Genomic DNA, 23213 nt, shown 5'->3' with positions numbered 1-23213 from the left:
AATCCAGTTTTCTCCAGATACAAGTGAGCTAAAAGGGACAAAATAACCGAACCGATTTTGTTTTATTTGCTGGAATCGTTTTCTGCAATACGTCTCGGGCCAAGACGTGAGAGATCCTAAGAGGCAACCAGAGTGAGACGCAATTAGTAAGCCGGACATCATTTCTGGAGGATAGAGTTTTATCCAGACCGAGGATTCAAAGTGGGGTGCACACCATTTGATTGCCTGCAGTCTGAAGACACAAGTCGTGTGAGTAAATTATAATTTATTTTTTGATATAGAAGAATGGAAATTGTAGCACAGTATGCAGAAGCTAACACTTTTGACCCATTAATTATGGAAAATGAAAATGAATTTAAACAAATACATAGCTTGTGGTTGCAATGTGAGAAAGAGAATTGCAGAGTAGACAATAAGAAGTGGTGCCTGAATAAAGATAGACTGAAAATCCAGAACTGTATGAAGTTGCTGAAGTTATTGAGGAATCAGTTGAACCGTATACTTGTGGGGCACACTCCTGTGGCCTCCATAATAAACAACACAAGTAAATATAGTGATTGTCCAACCTGTGGATTAAATGGAGATTATGTAAGCACATTAGAGGACAATTACGAAGCGAGAGGAGATTTGATATCATCCCTTAGAACATGTTTAGCCACGCAAACCCCAGTTGCTGTATGCAGCCAGGGGGAAACATGTGCAGAAGAAGAAGAGGCACAAAGTATTGTAGAGAATGAGAACCCAGGAACAAACATAGGAAACCGTATACTGGATGAGCTAGAGAATGGTGGTATTCCTGTATTAACCCCTCTTGTAACAAAGCCAACAATACCACATTTTATGGACCCTTTATCTGTTTCACCTAGTGTTAAAAGCAGGACATCTGCCACCCTGCAAACTGCTAAAATTCTACAGCAGCAGGATAGAGATAAGGTGATGAAACAGCTGATGAAGTTAAAACCCCTCTTTCCCCCATATGACTGCAAAACAGATGTCCTTTCAAACATGTCCAATTTCGAATCAGCAGTTAAACAATATATGCTCTCTCCTAAAGAGGCATGTATGATGCTTAAAATGTGGGCCCCAAGCAGCATTGCATGTAGATTTAATCCACCCATAAATGGCCCTATTAATCGAGACCGAGATTGGTTTAAAGATGATAAATGGGGTACAGAGGGAGACAGACTTAGAGCTGTCTACAAATTTGTAACAGGAGACAGAGATTTAGATAGTCATTCACTTGCTGAGATGAAGGTGAATTTACAAGATGATCCGTGGGTTTTTGCTTCCAAATTTGAGCAAGTCTATCGGCTAACCCACCGCATTCCACCAGATCAAACTCCTCCTGATCTATTGCAATACCTGGTAAAAAAATTCACTTACTTAGACCCTGGAGTGCAAATGATGGCCGAGGAAAAAGATACTTTGGAAGGGGTATTGACCATCATAGGGAAGGCCAGGCAGAATTTAATGAGGAAAGGAGTCATAGGACAGTGTAAGGTTGCGATTGTAACTACCAATGAAGGGAAGCAATCTCTACCTGAGATTCCCTTCAGAGGTATTTGTTATTATTGCAATAAACATGGTCACAGACAGAAAGAATGTAGGAAGGCCAAGAGAGACCAAAGGGTGACTGAGGGATGGCATGTTAGTCCATCCCCCGCTTGGTCTTTCAAAGAAAGTGATCAAAGAGGATCTGTAAAGATGAAAAGAAATAACAGTCCTGAAAAGGCAAGTCAGGAACATCATTCTAACCCTCTGCCTAGGACCAATCTGTATGGTCCGGCGCGGGAGGCTCTGAGAATGATGGCAGTACAGGGAGCGGTTACTAATGAGCACAAACTGAAACCGGGGGATGAGGCTCCTCTAATTTTATTTTCAGATTGACTAGCACTGGATGATATGGTTCCTATTTGTAAAACATTTAGGGACCATTCCGGACGTCCATACGTGCATGGTATTATGGCAGGACATCACACTAAGATTCTGATTGATACAGGAGCTTCAGTGACATTAACCGATCTACCATTAAGTCCTCCTTCTGGGGCGAAAAAGACATTTCTCGTAGGACTTGGTGGCTCCCAGTCTCAGGCATTTCTTATTCCACAAGTGACCTTGACTTTAAGTGCTCAGTGGAGTAAGGAAATACTGATCTGGCAAAGTAAAAACACTGAAGGTACCATACTGGGTGCAGATGTAATGAGAACAGAAGGAATGCTGGTAGACCTTTGCAATAATGTTTTGTGGAGAGATATGCAAAACCTGTGTTCTCTATTAGGAATACAGCAGAGATTTCATATACCATATCATCCCCAGTCATCCGGTATAGTGGAAAGAATGAATCGTACTCTGAAGTCCAGGTTATCTAAAATGCTGGTACAATATGGCAAATCATGGGTTAACCATCTCCCAGCAGTACTCATGGCTATCAGAGCTACACCCTCTAATGCCACTAGGTGCTCTCCATATGAATTAATGACAGGGAGAAAAATGGCACTAGGCCATCTAGGTGAACCACAACTTTCAACTCCACTGAGAGAATCTGTATCTAGAGACCAGTATCTCTCCCAAATTCAGGAGCAATTAAACTCATTGCTTCACTTTGCTGCCTCCAATATGGCCCCAACAGATTGTAAAATGTTATCCACACCTCAAACTCTGTTTGAAAGGGGGGGATTGGTAATGATTAAAAATTTTCAGAAAAATTCTCCCTGGGATGCAAATTGGGAAGGGCCCTATGTAATTTGAGACACACCGGGCACAACAGTTCTACATGTACAGAGGTCTAACCCCAAAAAGGCCAGAAGGCAGCCTGGATATAAGTGGGTGCATGTAGATCAGTGTAAATTATATAAAGGGACTTGTGCTCCAGATACAGAGTTAACTGCTAAGGATTGATGCTTCTGCTTGATCTTTTTAGGTGCTCGAAGTATGACAACGTGAAATAATATTCTAAGAAGAATGAAGCTCAACATCTTTCCAGTCATGTTGCATTTCCTTAAACAATTCAGGACATGTGAATCCGATAATAATTCCCTATTGGAACTGAATGCAACTCCATCCACTCAGCAACATAATGGAAGTTATACAGATACCAAAAATGAATCTTCCAATACTTGAACTTAACACAAACTCATTTGACCAACATCCTGAAGGCAATTATACTAGAAACAGCTCTTGGACTGATCTAGGCATCACTCCACCCTCTCGGGACCGCAGAGGGAAATACGCCCATGGAATGAAAGGATGGACTAAAATATGGAGTGGTGGCAATGTATATGATCTGTGTTTATATGTAATACTCAGTGCGGGTGTGGGGTGTTGTTAAAAATTGATGGGGAAATTTTTGGGGAAATAATTATATTCTGGGATCATGGGTGGATAACAAGGGCAATCAAGATGATTGGGAATGTAAAGGGTCGGTTTGGGGAAAATGTACTGTAGTTTTAAGTGGTAGGGATGTAAAACTGACTGATTGGTTAGTGTCTACACATTTCAAATTTCTACACATTTTCTAAATTGTTCCAGAATTACCTATACTATAAAAAGAGCTTTAATAAGGTGGGCAGAATGGGTAAAAGTAGATATAGAAGAGGGATTGTGGACACAGTTCTGGGAGGTGTAGGACCTGGGTTGGGTTAGTGAATGCAGTAGACATAGCCAGTATGACAGCAGCATTATAATTGTTAACTGATACTTCTTATATTGTGTGTTTCTGTAGTATGTTTTGTTATTCAAGTTTGTATGTGTTGTTACCTGAAGTCATTGATTGCCAGAGTATATCACCTCCATTATGGAATGCAAATGGAAAGAACTCTGTGAATAGCGGGCTGGGTATGAATACATAGTAGATACGCTGCGAGGTACGCTCTCCCTCTTGTCTCCAGTGGGTTTTATAGAGTCCAAGAGTCTCATCCACTTCATTGTCAAAAGGAGGGATGTAAAAAGGAAGGCATGATTGACAACCAACTGTATGCCAATGAAGTGAAATGGTGTTATGATGCAGAGATCCAATGGGCAAAGCCTCTCTATACAAGACCTAAAATGGTCTCAAACATTAATGGAGATTCTTCTATGCAGAGCACATGGCAAATCGGTTAGGACATTTGGTCACCTTCCACTCCCTCCCCCAGTGCAATGTCCTTTCCCTTTTCTATCACCTTGGTCTCTAAGGGTCACTGGAGAAGATAGGTTACCAGGGGAGTGTCCAGCAGAAGGAGGACTTATTGTGTTTATAAAGTCCTGCCAACTCTCTCTCTCTCTCTCTCTCTCTCTGAGTCTGCGTGGAGATGATCACAAGGGAGTGGTAATTGTATCACGTGTTTACAGGCTTATCCTGCTGTTTCTTTGTTATTTCCATTCAATCAATGAATAGATAGTTTGGTAACAGCATATACTAACTTATAGTAATTTGTATATGTATTGTTAATTTGTTTAGCCTCTCTTAATAAATGTTGTTAATTGCAGAAAACAAGGAGTGTGGACTCTGACTTTACACTCAATAGTTAGTGGTTATTGATAGCATAACAGTGTATATATATATATATATTCATACATTAAATGTTATTCAGTAATCACAGTAAGATACAGACACGTTTTTATATTTATAACAAAGGGCAAAGATGGCACTAGCAGGAGGTTTGAGCCTTGGGGACCAAGATGGCACAGGCAGGGTGTTTATGGGACAAACATGGCACAGGCCGGACTGTTTGGGGACAAAGTTGACTTGTGCTGGGCTATTTGGGGACAAAGGTGGCAAATCTTATGTGTGTTATCTGGGTGCTGATCAGGTTCTATGTGGGCAGTGTGGACGCCAGGGCTGACTTTGGGGTGTGCAACCTGTGATGTATGCCTGTAATTTAGGGGGTTTAAAATATACCTTTTAATGCCCTGTTTTTATGTGCATTTCAATTTATCTATACCTGCAAAGCTGGGTTTTTGTGTTATTCTGTAGATCCATATCAGCTATGCTATGTTTCCATACATTATTTATGTATACCTGCAAATATAGGGTTAATATGTCTTATTCAGTTGATTAATACCTGCAATGCTGTTTCCATGTATTTATTTGATCTATACCTGCGATGCTACGTTTCATATATTATTGTATACCTGCAAATACAGCATTTGTATGTCTGATTCTGTTTATTTGATATATACCTTCAGTGCTGAGATCACAAGTGAATTTCAATTGATCTGGGTTTGTGTGTTAATGTGTTGATCTATACCTGCTATCGGCAGCAGGGTCTAATATTCATATATATATGAGCAGCAGGGGCTAATAAATGGGTTTTAGATATTTGGACAGGGCACAATTTCAGTGCTTGCCATAGGCGCTATTTTCAGTAGATACGCCTCTGGAGCACTGTCATAGTTATTTTAGTAAAGCTAACAGTTATATTTAATTCTAAATGCAGTGGCGATAACATGTTTACAGTTATTATTTGTATCTATTGTAACAAGGTGCGGGGTGTTGTCGTGGAAGGGGTATACATTCCCCCTCGATTTTGCAGGGTTTTATACGACATATAGGGCAGGCTGGTTCTCCACCCCGCAGTTTACATGCACCTGGACTGACACGGGTTCCAGGCCGGGAGTTTAAGCTCACTCCAATGCACTGGTCAGCTGCAAGTAATTAGCTGCACTGACTGCAATAAACCCTGACCTGTTGGACAGAGGGAGAGGAGAGAGTTTGTTTGGAAGCAGCAGAGCTTGCTATGCACAAAAGAGACCATCAAAGAGGTTGGTGGGATTATGTTTTGTTTTAGTTTAGACCCTTAGTAGTGAGGGAGTTATATGTTAGTAAGCGCTCAGACGAGCTAGGCTTTTGTTTGTAGCGAATTTGTGTTCTATGTAATCCTGTAAATATCTTCATACGCGAACTACAAATAAATCGTGGGTGATTACCTAACTGAGATGTGGCGTTAATACCCTAGAGGACCGTGCTGTTTGGTACCCTGTGTGGGTGCAGGATCACAATATCTTAATTATGTAGCTGAGTAATGAGTGTCCCTATTCCTAGTTTATATATCAGTGTCTTTCCAATGCTGACCTTTGAAACGCAACTGTGATAAACGAAGTTCCTTGTCATGATCCCGGAGCAGATAATGGAAATCTTCCCAAGTCAGCTCTGTTTTATTTTCAAATCCAGCCTCTTTGAACATACTTTCTATTACTTGTTCTGCCTGGTCTTTTGAGAGGCAGTTGTTAGATATTTCGATAAAAGATCTGAAATTAAACAGCATCACTTAAGGTTAAAATGTCTACAAAATAGAAACCTTTCTTTAGAAATAGTAAAAAGAATGTCAGAAAAAACAAGTGTGTACATGAAAAGTGCACTTGCTATTTAGAAACTTAGAAAAAAAGTTACTTATTTTGCCTAATGAAAATATATTTACTTCAGCATTGTGAAAAACTCCTCCTTTGAAAGAAAACCATTTCCATCAATATCATACATAGTGAACATCAACCTAGACTTCTCTTTTGGGGAACCTACACATAATGACAAAAACAATATACATGACTGTTAATTGAGAAAGTAAGATGAATGTAAAAAGGAAACACAGTCAATAATTGAGATGTAAAAGAAGCACATCCGCAAATATTAAAGCAAACTCAGTTTAGTGAACTCAGTTTAGTGAAGCAAAAGCCAGAGTAGAGAGTGCTCTTCTAAGTTATATTCACTGACCACCTCCAAGGTCCTATGAGTTGCTGAATTTTAGTTCCCCATTCATATCAATGAAAATGGAAGTAACAGTGCTTCATTTATTCCAAATATTTAATTGGGTATCAACTGGATACTTTCTAAATGAAAGACCCCAGCAAATTACTCGAGAAATTTAGAGAGAGTTTTAAGGATAATTAATATTAGCAAAAAATTAAAACCAAACTCATGAACATAACTGGAAACTTACCAGGTTTAGCCTGTGACTCCAGCTCAGTTTCTTCAATCTTTGGGCAAGGGGGGTGCAAGCTTGTCATACAAGCTCCTTTACCACCTGCTGCCCACTACTGCATATTTCCCACACACTCCATTCCATTAAAGACTAATTAGGGCTAGCCCCTCCCCTATGCACAGCTTGCATTACCCCCTGAATGAAGTCTTGCTCCCAGAAAAAGAAAGCTTTGGGTTGCCAACCATAGGAAGTTATCTGATATATAGATACAATATTTTATCTTGGGTTGATCAAAAAGTGTTCTCAAGGTCCATCTCATAGCATTTTGTTATCTAAGTACCTCAGAGGCTTAGTAAACCCATTTGAAATGCACTATTTTTTGATGACCTGTGCAGATGACAGGAAACAGGGATAAAGTAACATGAAAGTATACAGGTTTGTTAGGAATGCACCAGAGAGAATACACTATAATGTTGCTTACCCTACAGAATAATGTGATTTAACATTTAAGATACATGAGATCTTTATACTAAAGTTTAAATACATGGTCATTGTATTTGCTTTAGTTAAAATAGTTCTGGTCTCCAACAGGGAAAACTATGCCCTCACCCTTACCACTACCAATGATCTGAATTTTGTTACCAGCAATAAATTACCACCAACGTCATTTTGTATTTTCCTTTGATGTAATTGGTTAAGTGGCTTGGCTGTTCTCAAGATGCATGCAGTTGGAACCATAAATCACAATGACACTATTAATCAAAGAACCAGAATGATGGAATTTCAGTTACTTCTGGAAAGCAGAGCTCGTCTCATTGACATTAAAGCTGACAATCTTGATCCCAGGAATCTGGGAAGGGGTCTGAAAATAAATGATATCCTGTAACCCCATGCTATGATCTTGAGAACCTAGTGGGGTACTGGGGAGAGCTTAGCATCAGAAATGACAATGGCTTGTCACCCTCTCATCCCCTTCCCCCTCTGAAGCTGTAGGCTTTGTCTCTTGCAGACCTTCTAACCTCTTCAATTTTCTCTCTGGATGTCTCCATTCTCATATAATGGAAAAGAGGAAGTCATGGAAAATGTTTAAGTCTTTATGACAAACCCCTAAAATGGATCCTCAGACTTGGCTTCCTGCTCAACCTTCAGAGATGCCCGTGCGGCAGACGTCAGCTTTCCAACCTTTTAATCGTGAATGAATAGGATTGTTTACTGATTTCCCCTTCTTCCTCCGAAGACAATGCTTCATACTACAAAACATCCTGCTCAGAAGTGGACAAAAGTTCTGCTCTAAACATGTCCTTTACAGCTGAATGTGAAGGATGGGTAAAACCAACAAGGCCTTAACATGAAAGAATGTAGACTGAAGTTCAGATGTCATCCATTGAACAAAGTCTTTTCTGTCATCAGCCAATTCCTTATTTCTAAGACATGGTGAACAACCGAGTGCTTAGTCTTACCAGAAACTTTACAAGGAACATCCTCCTGCATTCACTAAAACACCAGGACAAAAGGCATAACCCAAATAAAAGTAGAAGAAGGGATAAAACAAAGCTTAGTTGGGCAGTAGAGGGCAAAAAATCCCACCAAAATCCGAACAGAAAGCACTGAAACCTTCATACACGCCATGGGCTAAACTGGGAAGCGACATAGCTTGCAAAGGATGACAAGGGAAAATAGAACTGCATTTGTAATGCATCTGTGTAGCAATTTCCAGGAAACTTTATTGCTTATGAGACAAAATCCTTAAGACTAGATTTAAATGACTAGGGAGGCCACTCACCTTTCATTAAAATCACTAAAATGTTTAAGAACTCTCTGAATGATAAATATCCATTCCCATCTTCATCTGCAAGAGAGAACATTGACTCCACAAACATGGAATGAGGCTTCAGGCCTAAAGATTCAGCAAATTCAGTTCTGCTTAATTCACATTTTAGCGCTTCGATCACCTTAGTACAGCGTCTGGCTGTGAAATTTTCTATGTCTGACTGGTTGATTTGAAGAACCTGTTCAATATAAAATAAAAACAAATAAGGTGTGTGTGTTATATTAATTCTGCAGAATTTTCTCATATGTTTTTGCCCCTTTGCCAACCTCCAGATATTTTCCATACAGAAGTATTCTCAGAGTATGCATTCTTCTTTAGGGTTACCTTACCTGTGATAAAATCTATGTTTATTACATTTTTTCTCACTGTAGTTTACGGAACTATTATTACTTTTGATAGATTTACCTCTTGGTGTTAAAGTTTGTGGCATTATTTAAAGCAAAAACAAATCACAATGCTTAATCATATATGACAAATCTGTTGTGGTATAGCATAGACTCTAAAGGAATAACCTTTTACATTTATTTGGTATTGTGCTGAAATAATTTTGTGAATTTATTTTAAAATAATGCAGTCTTTTTTTTTTTAAATGCATTTCTCTTTCATAAACTATACCCCCAAGGAAACAAATTTAAACTAAGCAAGGAGCTCTGAATTATTAGAAGTTTTTTTTTTTGTTTTTTTTTACTCACCCTCATTCACTTTCTAATGCTCTTTGACAATCTCACTCATGTTCTCTCCATACTCTCATTCACTCTCTCTCTCTCACTCTCTGAATGTTTCCCTACCTTCCCTGCCAATCACTTCCTTGTCCCTGTCTCCTTACTGTACAGCTCCGCTTCTTCTCCTGCATCTTCTTGTTCTTCTATCTTCTTTCTCCGTTCGTCGCTGTTCTCATGGAAAACTAGACATCGCCAGAGAGGCCAGAATAATCCATATAGATTGGTGGAGAAAGAGAGGTGCCGAAACTTCTCTTTCTCAGCAAATTTGTCTTCATTATTCTGGCCTCTCTCTCAACTTCTATAAAAGGGTGGAGACTCCAGAGACACCCCTTCCTCTTCCTCCAATCAAGACAATAAGTCCCTGGGCTGACTTGAGCAGACACTTTGAAAGGTAAGTCAGAGTGCTTCAAGTCATTTTTAGTTGTCTGCTTATTATAAAGCACAGAGTGCCTATTATCATGCTCTTCACTGATAGATGTAAGTACTGTTTGAGGATTTTATTGGTCTTTTCAGTTTGGCTGTTGGATTCTGGATGGGATACTGAAGAACAGTGTTAGGGCACGGCTGGGAGCGAGGACAGCCCAGAGACCGGGCAGGCAGCGCAGGCTCTCTGAGATCAAAAACAACCTGAGGTTGTGGGACAAGAGATAGCTAGGATATTTTAGAAGCGAGCCAAGGTCAAAAACTGGGAGGTCACACAGGGCAACACGGGTACAGGAAGCTACCAAGACAGACACCACAACTTGGAACACACAACACCTGACTGAAGCAAGAGTTATATAGGGTCAGAGGATGAATCTTCAGCCCCCACGGCCATCCCCATCTCCTTGTAGAGGGATCAGTGCTGAACTCACAAACAAAAGGCAGCCCTGAGGATATACCTTCTGCTGGCAGAAGACGAGTCATGCCACAGGACACAGCGTGCAAGCTTGGAGCAGGTAAGAGACTCTTGCTCCATGCAGGAGCAGGCCTCGGGGCCTGACAAACCGTGCAACTCTACAGTATTCCCACTTGTTATAGATGGCATCAGCTATTCCTGCAGGTTTCATAGAGGGCTCAGTTGTTCTGCGAGATCTGTAAGATATCTTACCAGGAAGAACCCAGATTGCAGGAATGACACAGAACACACACTGGGGGGCCTGAAGGAGATAATAGAACACTCTTGTGGGTTGCCATAAGCATGGGTGGTAATACAATAAGCCAGTGTCAGGATACCAGAGGCCATGGGTGGTCATACAATAAGCCAAGGTCAGAGAATGTATTTAAATGTACAGAAGAATGCTGAGGAGCAGGACCATCAACTAGGGAGTCACAGTACAACTGAGCACCGACATTAGGGTGAGATAGCTTTAAATAGCCGGGGGCGGCCCTGGAGCATCAGGAACGTAATTGTGTCTTCCGTTGTCGTAAGTTGTCCGTTGTCCGTTCTGAGATGCCATGGAGGCAAATGATTTTGTAGAAAAAATTTCAAGAATAAATATAATGACAATATTGTGGGAAACTGGGGTAAATCAACAGTGAACTCCATGGAATGGAACAAGCTTTTTTAAAACTTTTTTGATGGAGACCACAAGGAAAGGTATGATAAACATACAGGTGTTTTGCATATGCCCCTAGCGACCTGCAACCAGTGAACCATAAACCCAATGACAACTAGCAGAACACACACAAAGATAGATGGCAGGGTATACTCTATTATGCATTTTAGCTAAATTAGCTAAAAGCTAAATATGTTACAGAAGGATGATACACTATATGGACATAAATATTGGGACACACCTCTTAATTATTGAATTCAGGTGTTTCAATCAGACCCTTTGCCACAGGTGTAAAAAAATCAAGCAGGTAGCCATTCAATCTGCCTTTACAAACGTGTGAAAAAAATGGCTCATTCTGAAGAGCTCAGTGAATTCAAGCGTGGTGCTGTGATAGGATGTCACCTTTGCAATAAGCCAGTTTGTGAAATTTCATCCCTGCTAGATATTCCCTGGTCAACTGTAAGTGGTATTATTGGAAAGTGAAGGCTTTTAGGAACAGCAGAAACTCAGCAATAAAGCAGAAGACCACAGACACAGCAAGGATAATGAGTGCTGAGGCGCATTATGCGTAAAAGTTGCCAACGCTCTGCTGATTTCATAGCTGAAAAGTTCCATGGTCGAGCAGCTGCATGCAAGCCTCACATCACCACGGGTTGAATCGAGTGATGTGAATGCACACCACCACTGTACTCTGGAGCAGTGGAAACGTGTTCTGTGGGGTGAAGAGTCATGCAGTCAGATGGACAAGCCTGGGTTTGACGGATGCCAGGAGAACGTTACCTAGGTCTAAGTGAGTAAGACAATACCTTAGGTTGACAATGGATGGGACCTATGCACCCTACTTATATCTTATAGGTTCCATTGTAGGTTAACTCATCTAGGGAATTAGGAGAAATGTATAAAGAAGTAGAGAATGGGCATGTGAGTTTTAATCTCCTACACCTAGCTCATACTAATTACAGTTACATAAAATGTAGATCAAGTTTAATACAAAGTGAGATGAATGACTCAAGGACATTGGGAATGTGATGGAAAACTTGAACATCCTGTAGCCTGGGGCTAAGGCTAGCTGCTCCACCAGGATACATATTACTTTATTTTGTAATATTAATACATATTACCCATTTTGAGGAAACAAAACAACATGAGACTGCTAGTGGTAATCATATTATAATCATGTTCCCCTTCAGTTGAATCAACACGTGCAGTGATTGCCACGACTTAGGTGAACCAAACCAGTTTATGTCAACAAACAGGCCAAATGGTCTGTGCTGCCTGTGAGCTTGCATAGTCAAAAGAATAACTGAGGTCAAAACTAGAGATACAAACAATAATAAAGCACAACCAAAAGATCACCAACAAAGCTCACTACACAGGTGAGGAAGTGCAGTCAACATCAAGATTAAAAAGGCACCAAGGGTGTAAAATGGCAGACAAGATCAGGATATTGTCAAAATGTTGAATTAGAACCCCAGAAAATAGGACAGGGATAGAGGCAGGAGCTGACGAATACCAGAGACAACCGGGAGAGCAGCAGGATAGTGAACTTCAGGAGTAAAAATGAAATACAGGAGCAAAGTCAAGGAACTAACTAGGTCAAAACCAAGTATCAGGAACGTCAAAGCCAAATCAAGAAGGAAGAACGGGTCAAATTGCAAAAATCAGCAGACTGGAGAAGAGTTACAATACTAGAAGCACAAACACCAAACACCAACCAAGGGCAGAGCAGTTATGAAGTAGGGATAATTTAATACAGGACTTCTTGGGTCAATCCAGGTCATCAGGAGGAGGGAGAGGTAAATATGGCCACTGTGACATCACACGTGCGCACACCTCTTCAGAGTATGCACGAGGGGTATTGCGCCGTCACGTGAGTTAGGAGTACAGCCAGGAGAAGTCCTGTTCGCAAGCGGAAGTGCGGAGTGCTGCGACCGGTCACAGGACCCATTGCGCGAGAGCAGGTAAGTGCTTTCAGATATCATGCCATTGAACACTGCACAGAAGGTAAATGCTAAAGTGCAAGGAGCAAGGCGTTGACAGTGTGCCAAATCGGTGGACACCATACCAGCCGACATCTCCATTTTAGGATAGGAGATAAACTAGCAACTAATGGTTTGGACTTTGCGGCTTTGCAGACAAGCACAGAACCATAAGAATATATGAAAACTGTGCAACATACCTGAGCAAAAGATTGACGGAAAAAGGTTTCCAGAATCTGACTTCTCTGCTTTTTTGTTACTGCTTCTTTAAAAAGATTGTGCTCTTTCATTTTGTATTCTTTAAGAATAATGCCATTCTCTTGTAGCTGATTGATAAAACTTTGGCATTCTTCCTCGCAATAAAAAATTAACACCTAGAAGAAAAAGACTTAATGTATATAATATGCTCTCAAATCCTCCCCAGAGAAATGCATGGTATTTAAAATAAACATCAATAAAATAAAAACTATCCTGGAATAACAATATATTATTTGTTAAAAGATTAAAGCAGAAATACAGAAAATGCTTAAAAATTATAAAATGGGGAATAAAAAAAAATACAGGAATTTATATGTTTCTTACTAAAATATTACAAAGCTATAGAAACCTAGATCATTCTCGCTAACAATCATTTGGGGAATATTTAGCCAATATAATAATGGATATTTTACAAAGAAAGTATAGCTCAAGTTTTCTAAACATACCATCCTAACACATAAGCTATAAAATTTATATTTTCTACAAATTACACCTGTACATGTTTTTTAGTTTTTTCCTGAAACTAGATAAAAATTCTCACCAAATCATATTCCTTTGGGACTTTTACCAGCAACGTTCTGCATCCACGGTTGTTTGATTGAATAACAGTGATGTCTGTATAGTTCTGCAAGGTTATGGTACGAATTACAGAGGACCAGCTATCCAGTACTTTGATTAGTTGCTGAGGGTAAATTTGGATAAGGACCGGACATATTGGTTCTTTTGGTCCATGCCATTCTTGAGCTGTGTAAGAGACAACACTTGAAGACATACACACCATAATCACCATAATATTGTATGATCACAGACTTGAGTGAACAAATGCAAAACAGCCAACAGTATGAGGTGTACAGGTGTAATAAAAGTAAATGTTTTTGTTAATGCTGTGATCTTTTTATTTTAAGTGAACCCATGTCTCACAATTACACAATTATCTTTTTCATAAATACATTGTATTAAAAGGACAGTTTATTAACTAACAGCTTCTCGCAAAGAAGGATGCATAGTAAGGCACTATATGAGAACTTTAATTTGTATTTTTTATAAATGAAGAATACAATTTATGAGATACCAGGTGCAACTCTGGGGCTGCAGCTCCTCATTTCCTTCATGGTCCAGAGGAGCCAGTGGCAGGAAATGATCCCATAAAAATCACTTGGATGCCCACGTCCCCAGTGGCGGAACTACCGGGGTCGCGACTGCGACCAGGCCCTGGAGTTCTGGCACTCAGGGGGGCCCAACCAGGGCCGGACTGGTCCACCGGGATACCGGGAAATTTTCTCGGTGGGCCCACAGATTTGCCATATTAAATTTTATTTTAAAAAAAGGATTAAAGTAGCGCCAGCCGGCCAGACCGCATAAGCACCCAGCGACTGTGTACGATGGCCGCCTCACACTGCTCCCATCACAATGCGGCCATCAGATTGTTGGAAATCTTATCTAAACGGCCGATGCGTGCTGATGCCGCCGGCCGGAGCTACTTTAATACTTTATTTTTAATATGGCAAGCCGATCCGGCATATTAAATAAATAAAAAAGGGATTAAAGTAGCTCTGTCCGGCTGCATCAGCACGCATCGGCCGTTTAGATTTACATTTCCAGCAATTTGATGGCCGCCTAGTGATGATGAGACTGAGAGCAGCGTGAGGGGTGAAAGCTCCGCCCCCTCGCACTCAGCCTGCTGGAACACCGGATGTTGTGTCAGTGACATCCTGTTAGCATAGAAAACGGCAGTCTGCAGCTACCAGAGGACGGAGGTCAAGATGAAAAAGCCCCAAAGTGGAAGAAGTAGAAAGTCAGTAAACTAATTTATTTTTGTAGAAACTGTATAATATTTTTTTGTATTTTTGAAAAACAAAAACAATCGATATGTGTGTGTATGTAAGTGTGTCTGTGGGGGACAAACAACATAATGCTTTAAATTAATTATTATCTTTAAATCATTAAACAAAAAAAGAAATATCTGTGTCTGTATGTGTTCACAAGTTCAGTGCCACCTCTGTCCCCTTTCAGCCCCCCCATGTCATTGCTGTCCCAATTCAGCCCCCCATGTAATCTCTGTCCCCAATGAGCCCCTCCCAGTGTCACCCCTGTCCCCATTCAGCTTCCCAGTGTCACCTCTGTCTCCATTCAGGAGGCAGAGTGCCCCATGATATGCCTTTTAATCCCCTTTATGCCACTCTGTCTCCAGAAATGCCTTTTAACCCCCTATATGCCACTCTGCCTCTATAAATGCCTTTTAACCCCCTATATAGCACTCTGTCTCTATAAATGCCTTTTAACCCCCTATATGCCCCTCTGCCTCCAGAAATGCCTTATACCCCCTTATATGCCACTCTGTCCCATGATATGCCTTTTAACCCCCTATATGGCAGAGTGGCGTATAGGTGTATAAGGCATTTCTGGAGGGAGAGGGGCATATAGGGGGTTAAAAGGCATATAAGTGGGCAGAGTTGTGCATAACTGGGGGGGGACAGGTTGGGAAATAAAAGGAAATAAAAACAAAAAACAAAAATGTAGATAGTGAGAAGGGGGGTAGGGAGAGGGTAGAAAGCCTGAGAAGGGGGGGAGAGGGGGTAGATGGGTAGATTGGGTTGGGGGGGCCCTTAACAGATTCTCGCACCGGGGCCCTGAGGCTTCTAGTTACCCCCCTGCACGTGCCCCAATGTTCACCAAGCCAGCACTGGAGCTGACTAGGAGATATGTTCGCAAGAGGGCATAAGCAAAGAGGACAAATGCTTATGGAGGGATTCTGTAGAATGTCCCATGTATTTGTGATAATGTAAAGGGGAAATCAAAAAAATGTAAAGGAACTTCTCAAGTATCACATGTATTAAAGTGCACATGATGATTAGAATGTTTCTTTAATTCTCCTGATATTTCTTATCAATGAAGAGTGAGTTTGGAAGGTCCGCAGCACACAGCAAAATTCCAGAAGATAGATAAATACTTATACAATATGAAAGAATCACATGAAAGAGCACTTTATTTTAATGACAATAAAACATCTTCATCCACATGCTTCCTTTAGATATTTTGTAATCAGACTTCATTGATGAACACTAAACAGCTAAGTAAATACTTCAAATATTTGTTATCATATAGGACGATTGCAAAAAAATTGCTGAAGATTCTACCCAAGCTACTTTCTTTTCTATTTTTCCTTTTCTATATCAATTAAATAATAATGGTCAGGATGACATAGCCAATGCAGTCTGACTTCGCCTGGAAAGTCTCGTAACTCTTCTTAACCCTTAGATGGTCAAAGAAAATCTGTTGAAATTACCACATTAAAATCTTTATTTACCTGCTATTCCTTCTGCTGATAAAACCGTTTTCACACTGGATATTGCATTTTTTTTCTGGATTTTTTTAAAGTCCTTTTTCCTTGATTGAGCAACAATCCAGGCGATGAAATAGCTGACTGTAAAATTAGGTGATAACACAATCAGTGAAAACACTAAATGCCGCAGTACTTCTCCCACAATAAGTAACCATTTTCCGAAGTGTCTCAAAACATATCACTGTCCATCTGTAAACTCACTACCTACTTATATGCAGTTATATTTTGACACAAAAAAACACAAGGTGCCCATTTTACACAAAAAATTGCCAGTGATATAATAAGAAACACCTTACACATGTGGTAGCAATCTAACTATCCTGTACCCATCACATTTTGCCGAACACCATATGAGGCAGCAAGGCGTTTTTTCACCTCTGCAAAACTGAATATTTCATTTGTAGCTATTCCTTGTAGCCTGATATTTTAAAATCATAATTTTCATCTTCTGATAATCACTATGGTCTCTGCCTTTTCGGAAACCTGCCTTGGGGTCACCCTTAAACCTCAAGTCATTTAAATTTAAAACAAATTTACCTAATTATCCATGTTGCTAAAATCCTTCAATTCTGCCAATTGGTTCTGCTCACACGTTTGATTGACTAAATATAGCAAAAATTGCAATTTTCATAACTTGGAGATCTAAGGAGTCTATTTATGAACTGTAAGCACATGTGAGTTGCAGAAGTATAGGAGTTTTAAAAAAAAGAGTTTAAAAATATCTCCCACACGGATTTTTAGCTGCTAAACAAATGATTACCTTATAGCATTTAATAAAATAGATTTCCAACCGATAAAAGCTATTTAAACCTGACTATGTCTCTGTTATGCATATCAAATAAGGTCTTTCTCCTAAACAAATATACAACCTAATACAATCTTCAATTAGACATACAGACCTAAAGGAAATGAACATATAGCCACAAAGAGAATGCTGTATCCAGTTACGCTGTCTTCAAAATAGTCAGTCACGGTCAGTGGAACGCATGCAGAAAGATTTTCAGCTGATATTTGTTCTGGCTGAGGACACGGATCACCTGTAAGAGCCGATAAAACAGTAAGTACTCTTAATGACTGCAGTGATGTGTAAACCTGTGAACTCTTTGGCCAGGAATAGAGTAGCATTGAAGAACTCTAGCCAAAACTGTAAATTTCTTGAATACTACATATTTATATTGCTGGTATCTGTGATGCAATGTTTGGACTATTCTCCAACTCACAAAATTCATCTTGTAACTCCAGGGGTTTGGGATTTGACTTGTGGGACTCACACTGCATGAACATTCCTGGTTGGATTAAAATAAAAGATTTGCCCTCCCTGCCCCCATCACCTGCCCATGCAGATGGGAGGGGTTAAGATTAACAAATACCCCTCTGGTGAGGCACAGATCTAGGATCCTCCTTCCCACAACCCCTGCCTTGTGGATTACATCAAGCGAAGATAGATTACTTTTTATTTTTTTGGTGACCATGGACTTTTTATTTGAATGGCCATTTTCTTTGGCTGAAAATGTGGACTGATGGCTTCATTGATTATTGCTGGATGGGTCCTGAAAAGAGAAGGGGTTTATTACTCTCCTTCAGTTGTTTGACCTTTGAGTGTTTGGTGTTTTTATCGCCCATATTCCATACTTAGAGGTAGGGGTGGGAGTTATTTTTTTAAACTTAAAAAATAGGTGTGGGGTATATAAATGGGAATACATGCCTCCCTCCCTCCCCTGGTATAAGTACACCCTGACACATATGATCATGCCCCTCCTCCATCATTTTGTTTTGGGGGATTTTTGCATGTTTCAGCTAAGGATATGCAAGTTCTCATTGAAAATGTGATGTCCCAATGTGTTCTCATTTAAGTCTGGTCAACTGAGTTCACCTTTAATATGACCACACACTTAACTTATAGTAAATGGTAGACTTGTGCATTTGGATTCGTACAAATTGCAAATTTAGGGAATTTTTGTAAATTGGGCAATTGGTATGAAGCCCCGAAAAGGAGACCAGACCCTCATTGGACAAAGCAAAAAGCTCCAAACATCTTTAAATGTTTCTCTACCTACTCTGCCGGCCACTTCTGCTTCTGTCGACCACTTTCCCCTTTTGCATTTTCTTTTTCTTCATCATGTGTATTCTATCTGCTCCATTCTCTTCTCTCTTCATATTCTATCTTTAATCTGCTATCTTCGTCTGCATCTCTGCGGACCTAACATGGCGGGAACTTCTGTCAAAATGTCGGCACTTGCGGATCAGAGAGAGGATGTCACCGCAAGCGTCACCTAAAGCTCTCACTTGAACACAAGCAATATGGCGGAGCTTGCTATTATGTCCTCTCCGCGATCCTCAAATCGGGGGTGAGGATGGTCACCTAAAGCGTCGTCATTTTGCCCTCTCTTGAACTTGGGGCAATATGGTGGCGCTTGCTGTAAAGTCCTCTCAATCTTCCAATTGGGGGCAGTACATCACCGCAAGCACCGTCATTTTGCCCTCACTTGAACTCGGGACAATATGGCAGTGCTTGCTGTGATTTTTGTCCATAAGGTTTATACTCTCTTTGTGACTCCATTGGCATTCACAATGATCCTAGACTAACAAATCTTCAATCATAAAATTTGATAGTAGATAAGAATCAATTAGCCCATTCAGTTGTGATATTCCCATTAATAGAATTACTTTACAAACATCCACAAAGTCTGTTGTTACTACCTAGAGACTAGAGACAAAGCAATCTTGAGGTTTACAGCTCTTACTGTGAAAACTAGTTGTGTTAACTGGAGACTACAAACATTTTTTTTCTGTTGTGGGATAATAGAATATTTCAGTGTAATCATTTACAGAAAAATAACAAATACAACAAAAAACTCACCATTTACCCAGGTAAACACCTGTCTCTGAATGTCTCCTGGATCAGCAGATGTAACAGCCAAAATAATATCATGGAAAGATGTATTGCGTATTTGTGATATTTCATTGGAAGTGAATAACCTATATATATAGACAAATTATTCTTACTATGCATTATATAATTAAATATACCAACATTATGGACTTCAGACAAACAAACACAATATTGCACAATTGTAATTTATATGTTTTCTCCAAATGTCGTTGCACCCCAACTTTGAAGATTGGTTTAGGGCCAGCACTTAGCAAGTTTACCTTGTATAATCCAATCAGTAAGGAGCCAGGCAAGCCTATCTTGCAGCAGGACCTCACTGAGACTTTCTCTTCATAATGCAAACTCTATTGCCAAGTCTCCCTTCATTGAATAAATGTCTCTTTTTTATATATTTATACTTTAAATCTTTTTTGAACATTAATCCACCAAATGTTATCACAAGCTTTGTTGGAATATGAAGATGCTACTCAATAGGATCCATAAAAATAACAATTATATGTATAGTTACCCATTTTTTTCATTTTCAAACCAGAATCTGTCTCCATCCCTTAAGCGCTGGAATTGATCAAGTATAATTGCAGTAAGGAGCTCCCCAGGGTCTCCGGAACTCTCCAACATTGTGCCAGGAAGTATCTCTAGCTTTTCAATATCATTGTTATACAGCATTGCTAAATCTTCAAAAAGCTGCAATTAAGAAGATATTGCATACTTTATTGTATAAAGGAAAAAATATGTCAATTAAATGTGTGTCTTTTTTACAATCAATACCCTTGGTCTTCTAATGAAAGACCAAATGTAGCTTAAAAAATTGCAGATAAATTGCACTTTTTCCAGAATGAAGCTGTTCTGAAATTAAACGTTTGGATTTAATTATATTTTTCTGTCGTTTTTAAATTCCATATTTGGGAACTAATAAACAACTATTTTGGTGGATTCTATATATATATGGAGACATATTACAAAATATAACAATACAGAAGAACTTAACTAGTGCATCTTAGTACACTGTTTATCTATGTTCTACCAAACATAGATAAAACCAAATGATAATTGTATTAAAACCATGTCCTATTGCCAAAATAACTTAAATGATGCAGATTTCAGAATATTAAGTAACATAATTATACAAAATGCTTGGTTTCTGGTGCAACAAAGACTCCAAAAAAGGGCCAGCCAAGATGCATTTTTATTTAATATTGAATCAACCCATTTCAGGATTGCTGTCATATTTTTTATTTAGAATTTGTTTGCAATATGAAAAAAGCATAAATGACATACCTGTTTATTTGTTTGGTAAAGGTTGGGATTAATGTCTGTCCAATTTCTGATTGGACGTAATCCAAAGTATTCCCTTGCACGGTTAAAAAAACCCAATCCTAAATCCCGTCCTCGTTGAATGCTGGAAGAAATGTAGTCTGTCCTTGAATATTTCACAGGCCCATACCAATAATCTGTTGCGCGAATAGATTAAAGAAGAATCAAAGAGGAGACTATAGCAAATTCACCAAGGTGATTTAAGATTTTTGTCAGGAAATATTAGTTGCTGGAAACCATCATTCATGCATTACATAATATTTTTTTCCTGCATGTATCTCCCATATTTTATGCATGTAAAAAGCATGTACCACATAAACCTTGGCTTGCCTTGTATACTGGTCTATGTCTGTGGTGGCAACCCCTCCACTCAGCAGTAGGGTGATCACATGTCCCGAATTGCCCGGGACAGTACTGCAATCGGAACTCATGTCTCTCGTCTTGGGCAGTCTCAATCCGGGAAAAGGCAGTGTCCCCGAATAAGAGCTCTTGGGTGGCACTTTACATTGAAAATTATTGAGTGGACAGGCTCAATTATTTTTCAGATGGACATAAAGTTTACATTCGTCTCAAAATAACTGAGTCCGCCGGCGGGAGCCGCGAAACCAATAAGGGGACAAGGTTGGCACTGGTAAGCTGTCAGAGGACAAGGTTTGCAACAAAAAGCTGTTTAGGACAAAGTTGGCACTGGGAAGCTGTTTGGAAAAAGTTGGACTGATGAGTTGTTGGGGTACAAGGTTGGCACTGGGAAGCTGTTAGGGGACAAGGTTGACATTGGGAAGCTGATTTTTTACAAGGCTGGCAATGAGAAGCTGTTACGGGGACAAGGTTGACACTGGGAAGCTGATTTTTCGGACAGTGTTGGTACTGATAAGCTGTTAGAGGACGAGGTTGGCACTGGATTGCTGGTTTTGAGCCAATATAGGCACTGGAAGGTTGTTGCTGGGAAGCTGTTAAGGGATAAGGTTGGAAGGTTTTTTTGGGGACAAATTTGGAACTGAAATGCTGTTAGGGGACAAGGTTGGCATTGGAAAAGTGTTAGAAGAGAAGATTGGCACTGGGAAGCTATTAGGGAACAAAGTTGGCATTGGGAAGCTGTTTGGACAAAGTATGCACTGGCAAGTTGTTAGGGGACAAAGTTGGCACGGGAAGCTGGGTTTTTTTTTTTGGAGAAGGTTGACACTTTTTGGACAAGGTTGCCACTGGGAAGCTGTTTTTGGGACCAAGTTGGCACAAATAAGCTGTTAGGGGACAAGGTTCGCAATGTGAAGCTGTTTTTTGAAAAAATGTTTCTATAATTTACAATTTGATATAATTTATAATTTACTGTATAGTTAATAATTTATAATTTACTGTATAGTTAGTATTTTACCTTCAAGAATATATTTATATCAATATATCTTTTATTTATATTGGCATGACATTGTTTTATCCGGGGTGGGGGATTTTCATTACATTTATATTTAGAAATAGATTTAGGGGTCAACCTTCTTACAGCTTATACTTTACCTAAGGAAACCTATATATAACAGGACAAGGACAAGTTAAGTTGTTGATAGCTTGCTAGGTTAAGGTAAGCTGTAGATCCATCGCAAGATATAATGGTAAAATAGCCAAAACAAAAACCTTTAAAAAACATATGCCCCCCCATTATGCCCAATATATCCCAAATCAAAATGTAAAAGTAACAAGAATTCATTATCTTAGAAAGTCCCCAACCCCAAGGAAAATGCAGCCAAATGATGAGCTTGTTCATACTGTATATCATAACAATCTACTGTACCTTTGCAGGTCTAAAAATTAGGTAAATACAACCTCAGATGAACAACAAAACATTACATATTACATTATACCACTGTTTATCAACAAAAATAAAGGCAAAATGTAGAAGCCATGTGTGAGAAACTAAGTACACCCTTACTGCTTCCATAGGAATTAAGACGCTTAGGGCTGCTAATCAAATGCCATTAATTAATTGATCATCAGCAAGTGTGACCATCTCTATAAAAGCAAAGTTTTAGCAGCTTGCTGGTCTGGAGAATTCAGGTGTGTGTTAATATAATGTCAAGAGGAAAAACATTAGCAATGATCTTGGAGAAGCAATTGTTTGTCAGGATCCGGGCAAGCAGGTCGGGTAAGAGCCCAGGTGCAGGGGATACTAGGGTTCTGTCTGTACCCCTTGATGCATCCTGATGGGTAGGTATGTATAGACAGGACTGGAAACAGAATATAAGGGAGCTGTAGCGAGGACAAGGGAGCTGTAGCGAGGACACATGGCTTGGAAGGCCTCAAGCAGATAGGACGGCAGGAAGCCCACTGGCAGGGCAGACGGCAGGAAGCCCTTCTGGTGAGTCACACAACTTGGAAGCCCTTCTGGCGAGGCACACGACTTGGAAGCCTTTCTGGTGGGGCACATGACTTTGGAAGCCCTTCTGGTGG

At 39.8% G+C, this 23213-nt stretch overlaps 1 protein-coding gene across 1 annotated transcript in view; it reads right to left on the bottom strand.

Moving 5' to 3' along the window:
* The window catches only part of LOC149297744 (dual oxidase 1-like), a 75303-nt gene that overhangs the window by 22773 nt on the left and 29317 nt on the right, over window positions 1-23213 (bottom strand). The window contains exons 12-21 of the mRNA XM_089488201.1: window positions 20739-20911; window positions 19969-20144; window positions 19428-19546; window positions 17467-17604; window positions 16532-16648; window positions 13766-13968; window positions 13167-13340; window positions 8680-8905; window positions 6399-6492; window positions 6053-6228 (exon numbers count right to left, since the gene is read on the bottom strand). Of these exons, the coding sequence (XP_089344327.1) occupies window positions 6053-6228; window positions 6399-6492; window positions 8680-8905; window positions 13167-13340; window positions 13766-13968; window positions 16532-16648; window positions 17467-17604; window positions 19428-19546; window positions 19969-20144; window positions 20739-20911 (1596 nt within the window). The remainder of the gene's footprint in view (window positions 1-6052; window positions 6229-6398; window positions 6493-8679; window positions 8906-13166; window positions 13341-13765; window positions 13969-16531; window positions 16649-17466; window positions 17605-19427; window positions 19547-19968; window positions 20145-20738; window positions 20912-23213) is intronic.

This window comes from Sceloporus occidentalis, unplaced genomic scaffold (genome assembly GCF_023333645.1).
Source record: "Sceloporus occidentalis isolate IW3139 unplaced genomic scaffold, rSceOcc1.0.p SCAF_37, whole genome shotgun sequence".
NCBI classification, from domain to species: domain Eukaryota; kingdom Metazoa; phylum Chordata; class Lepidosauria; order Squamata; family Phrynosomatidae; genus Sceloporus; species Sceloporus occidentalis.
Note: the sequence above shows the minus strand (reverse complement) of the source record. Positions and strands in the feature narration are given on the sequence as shown.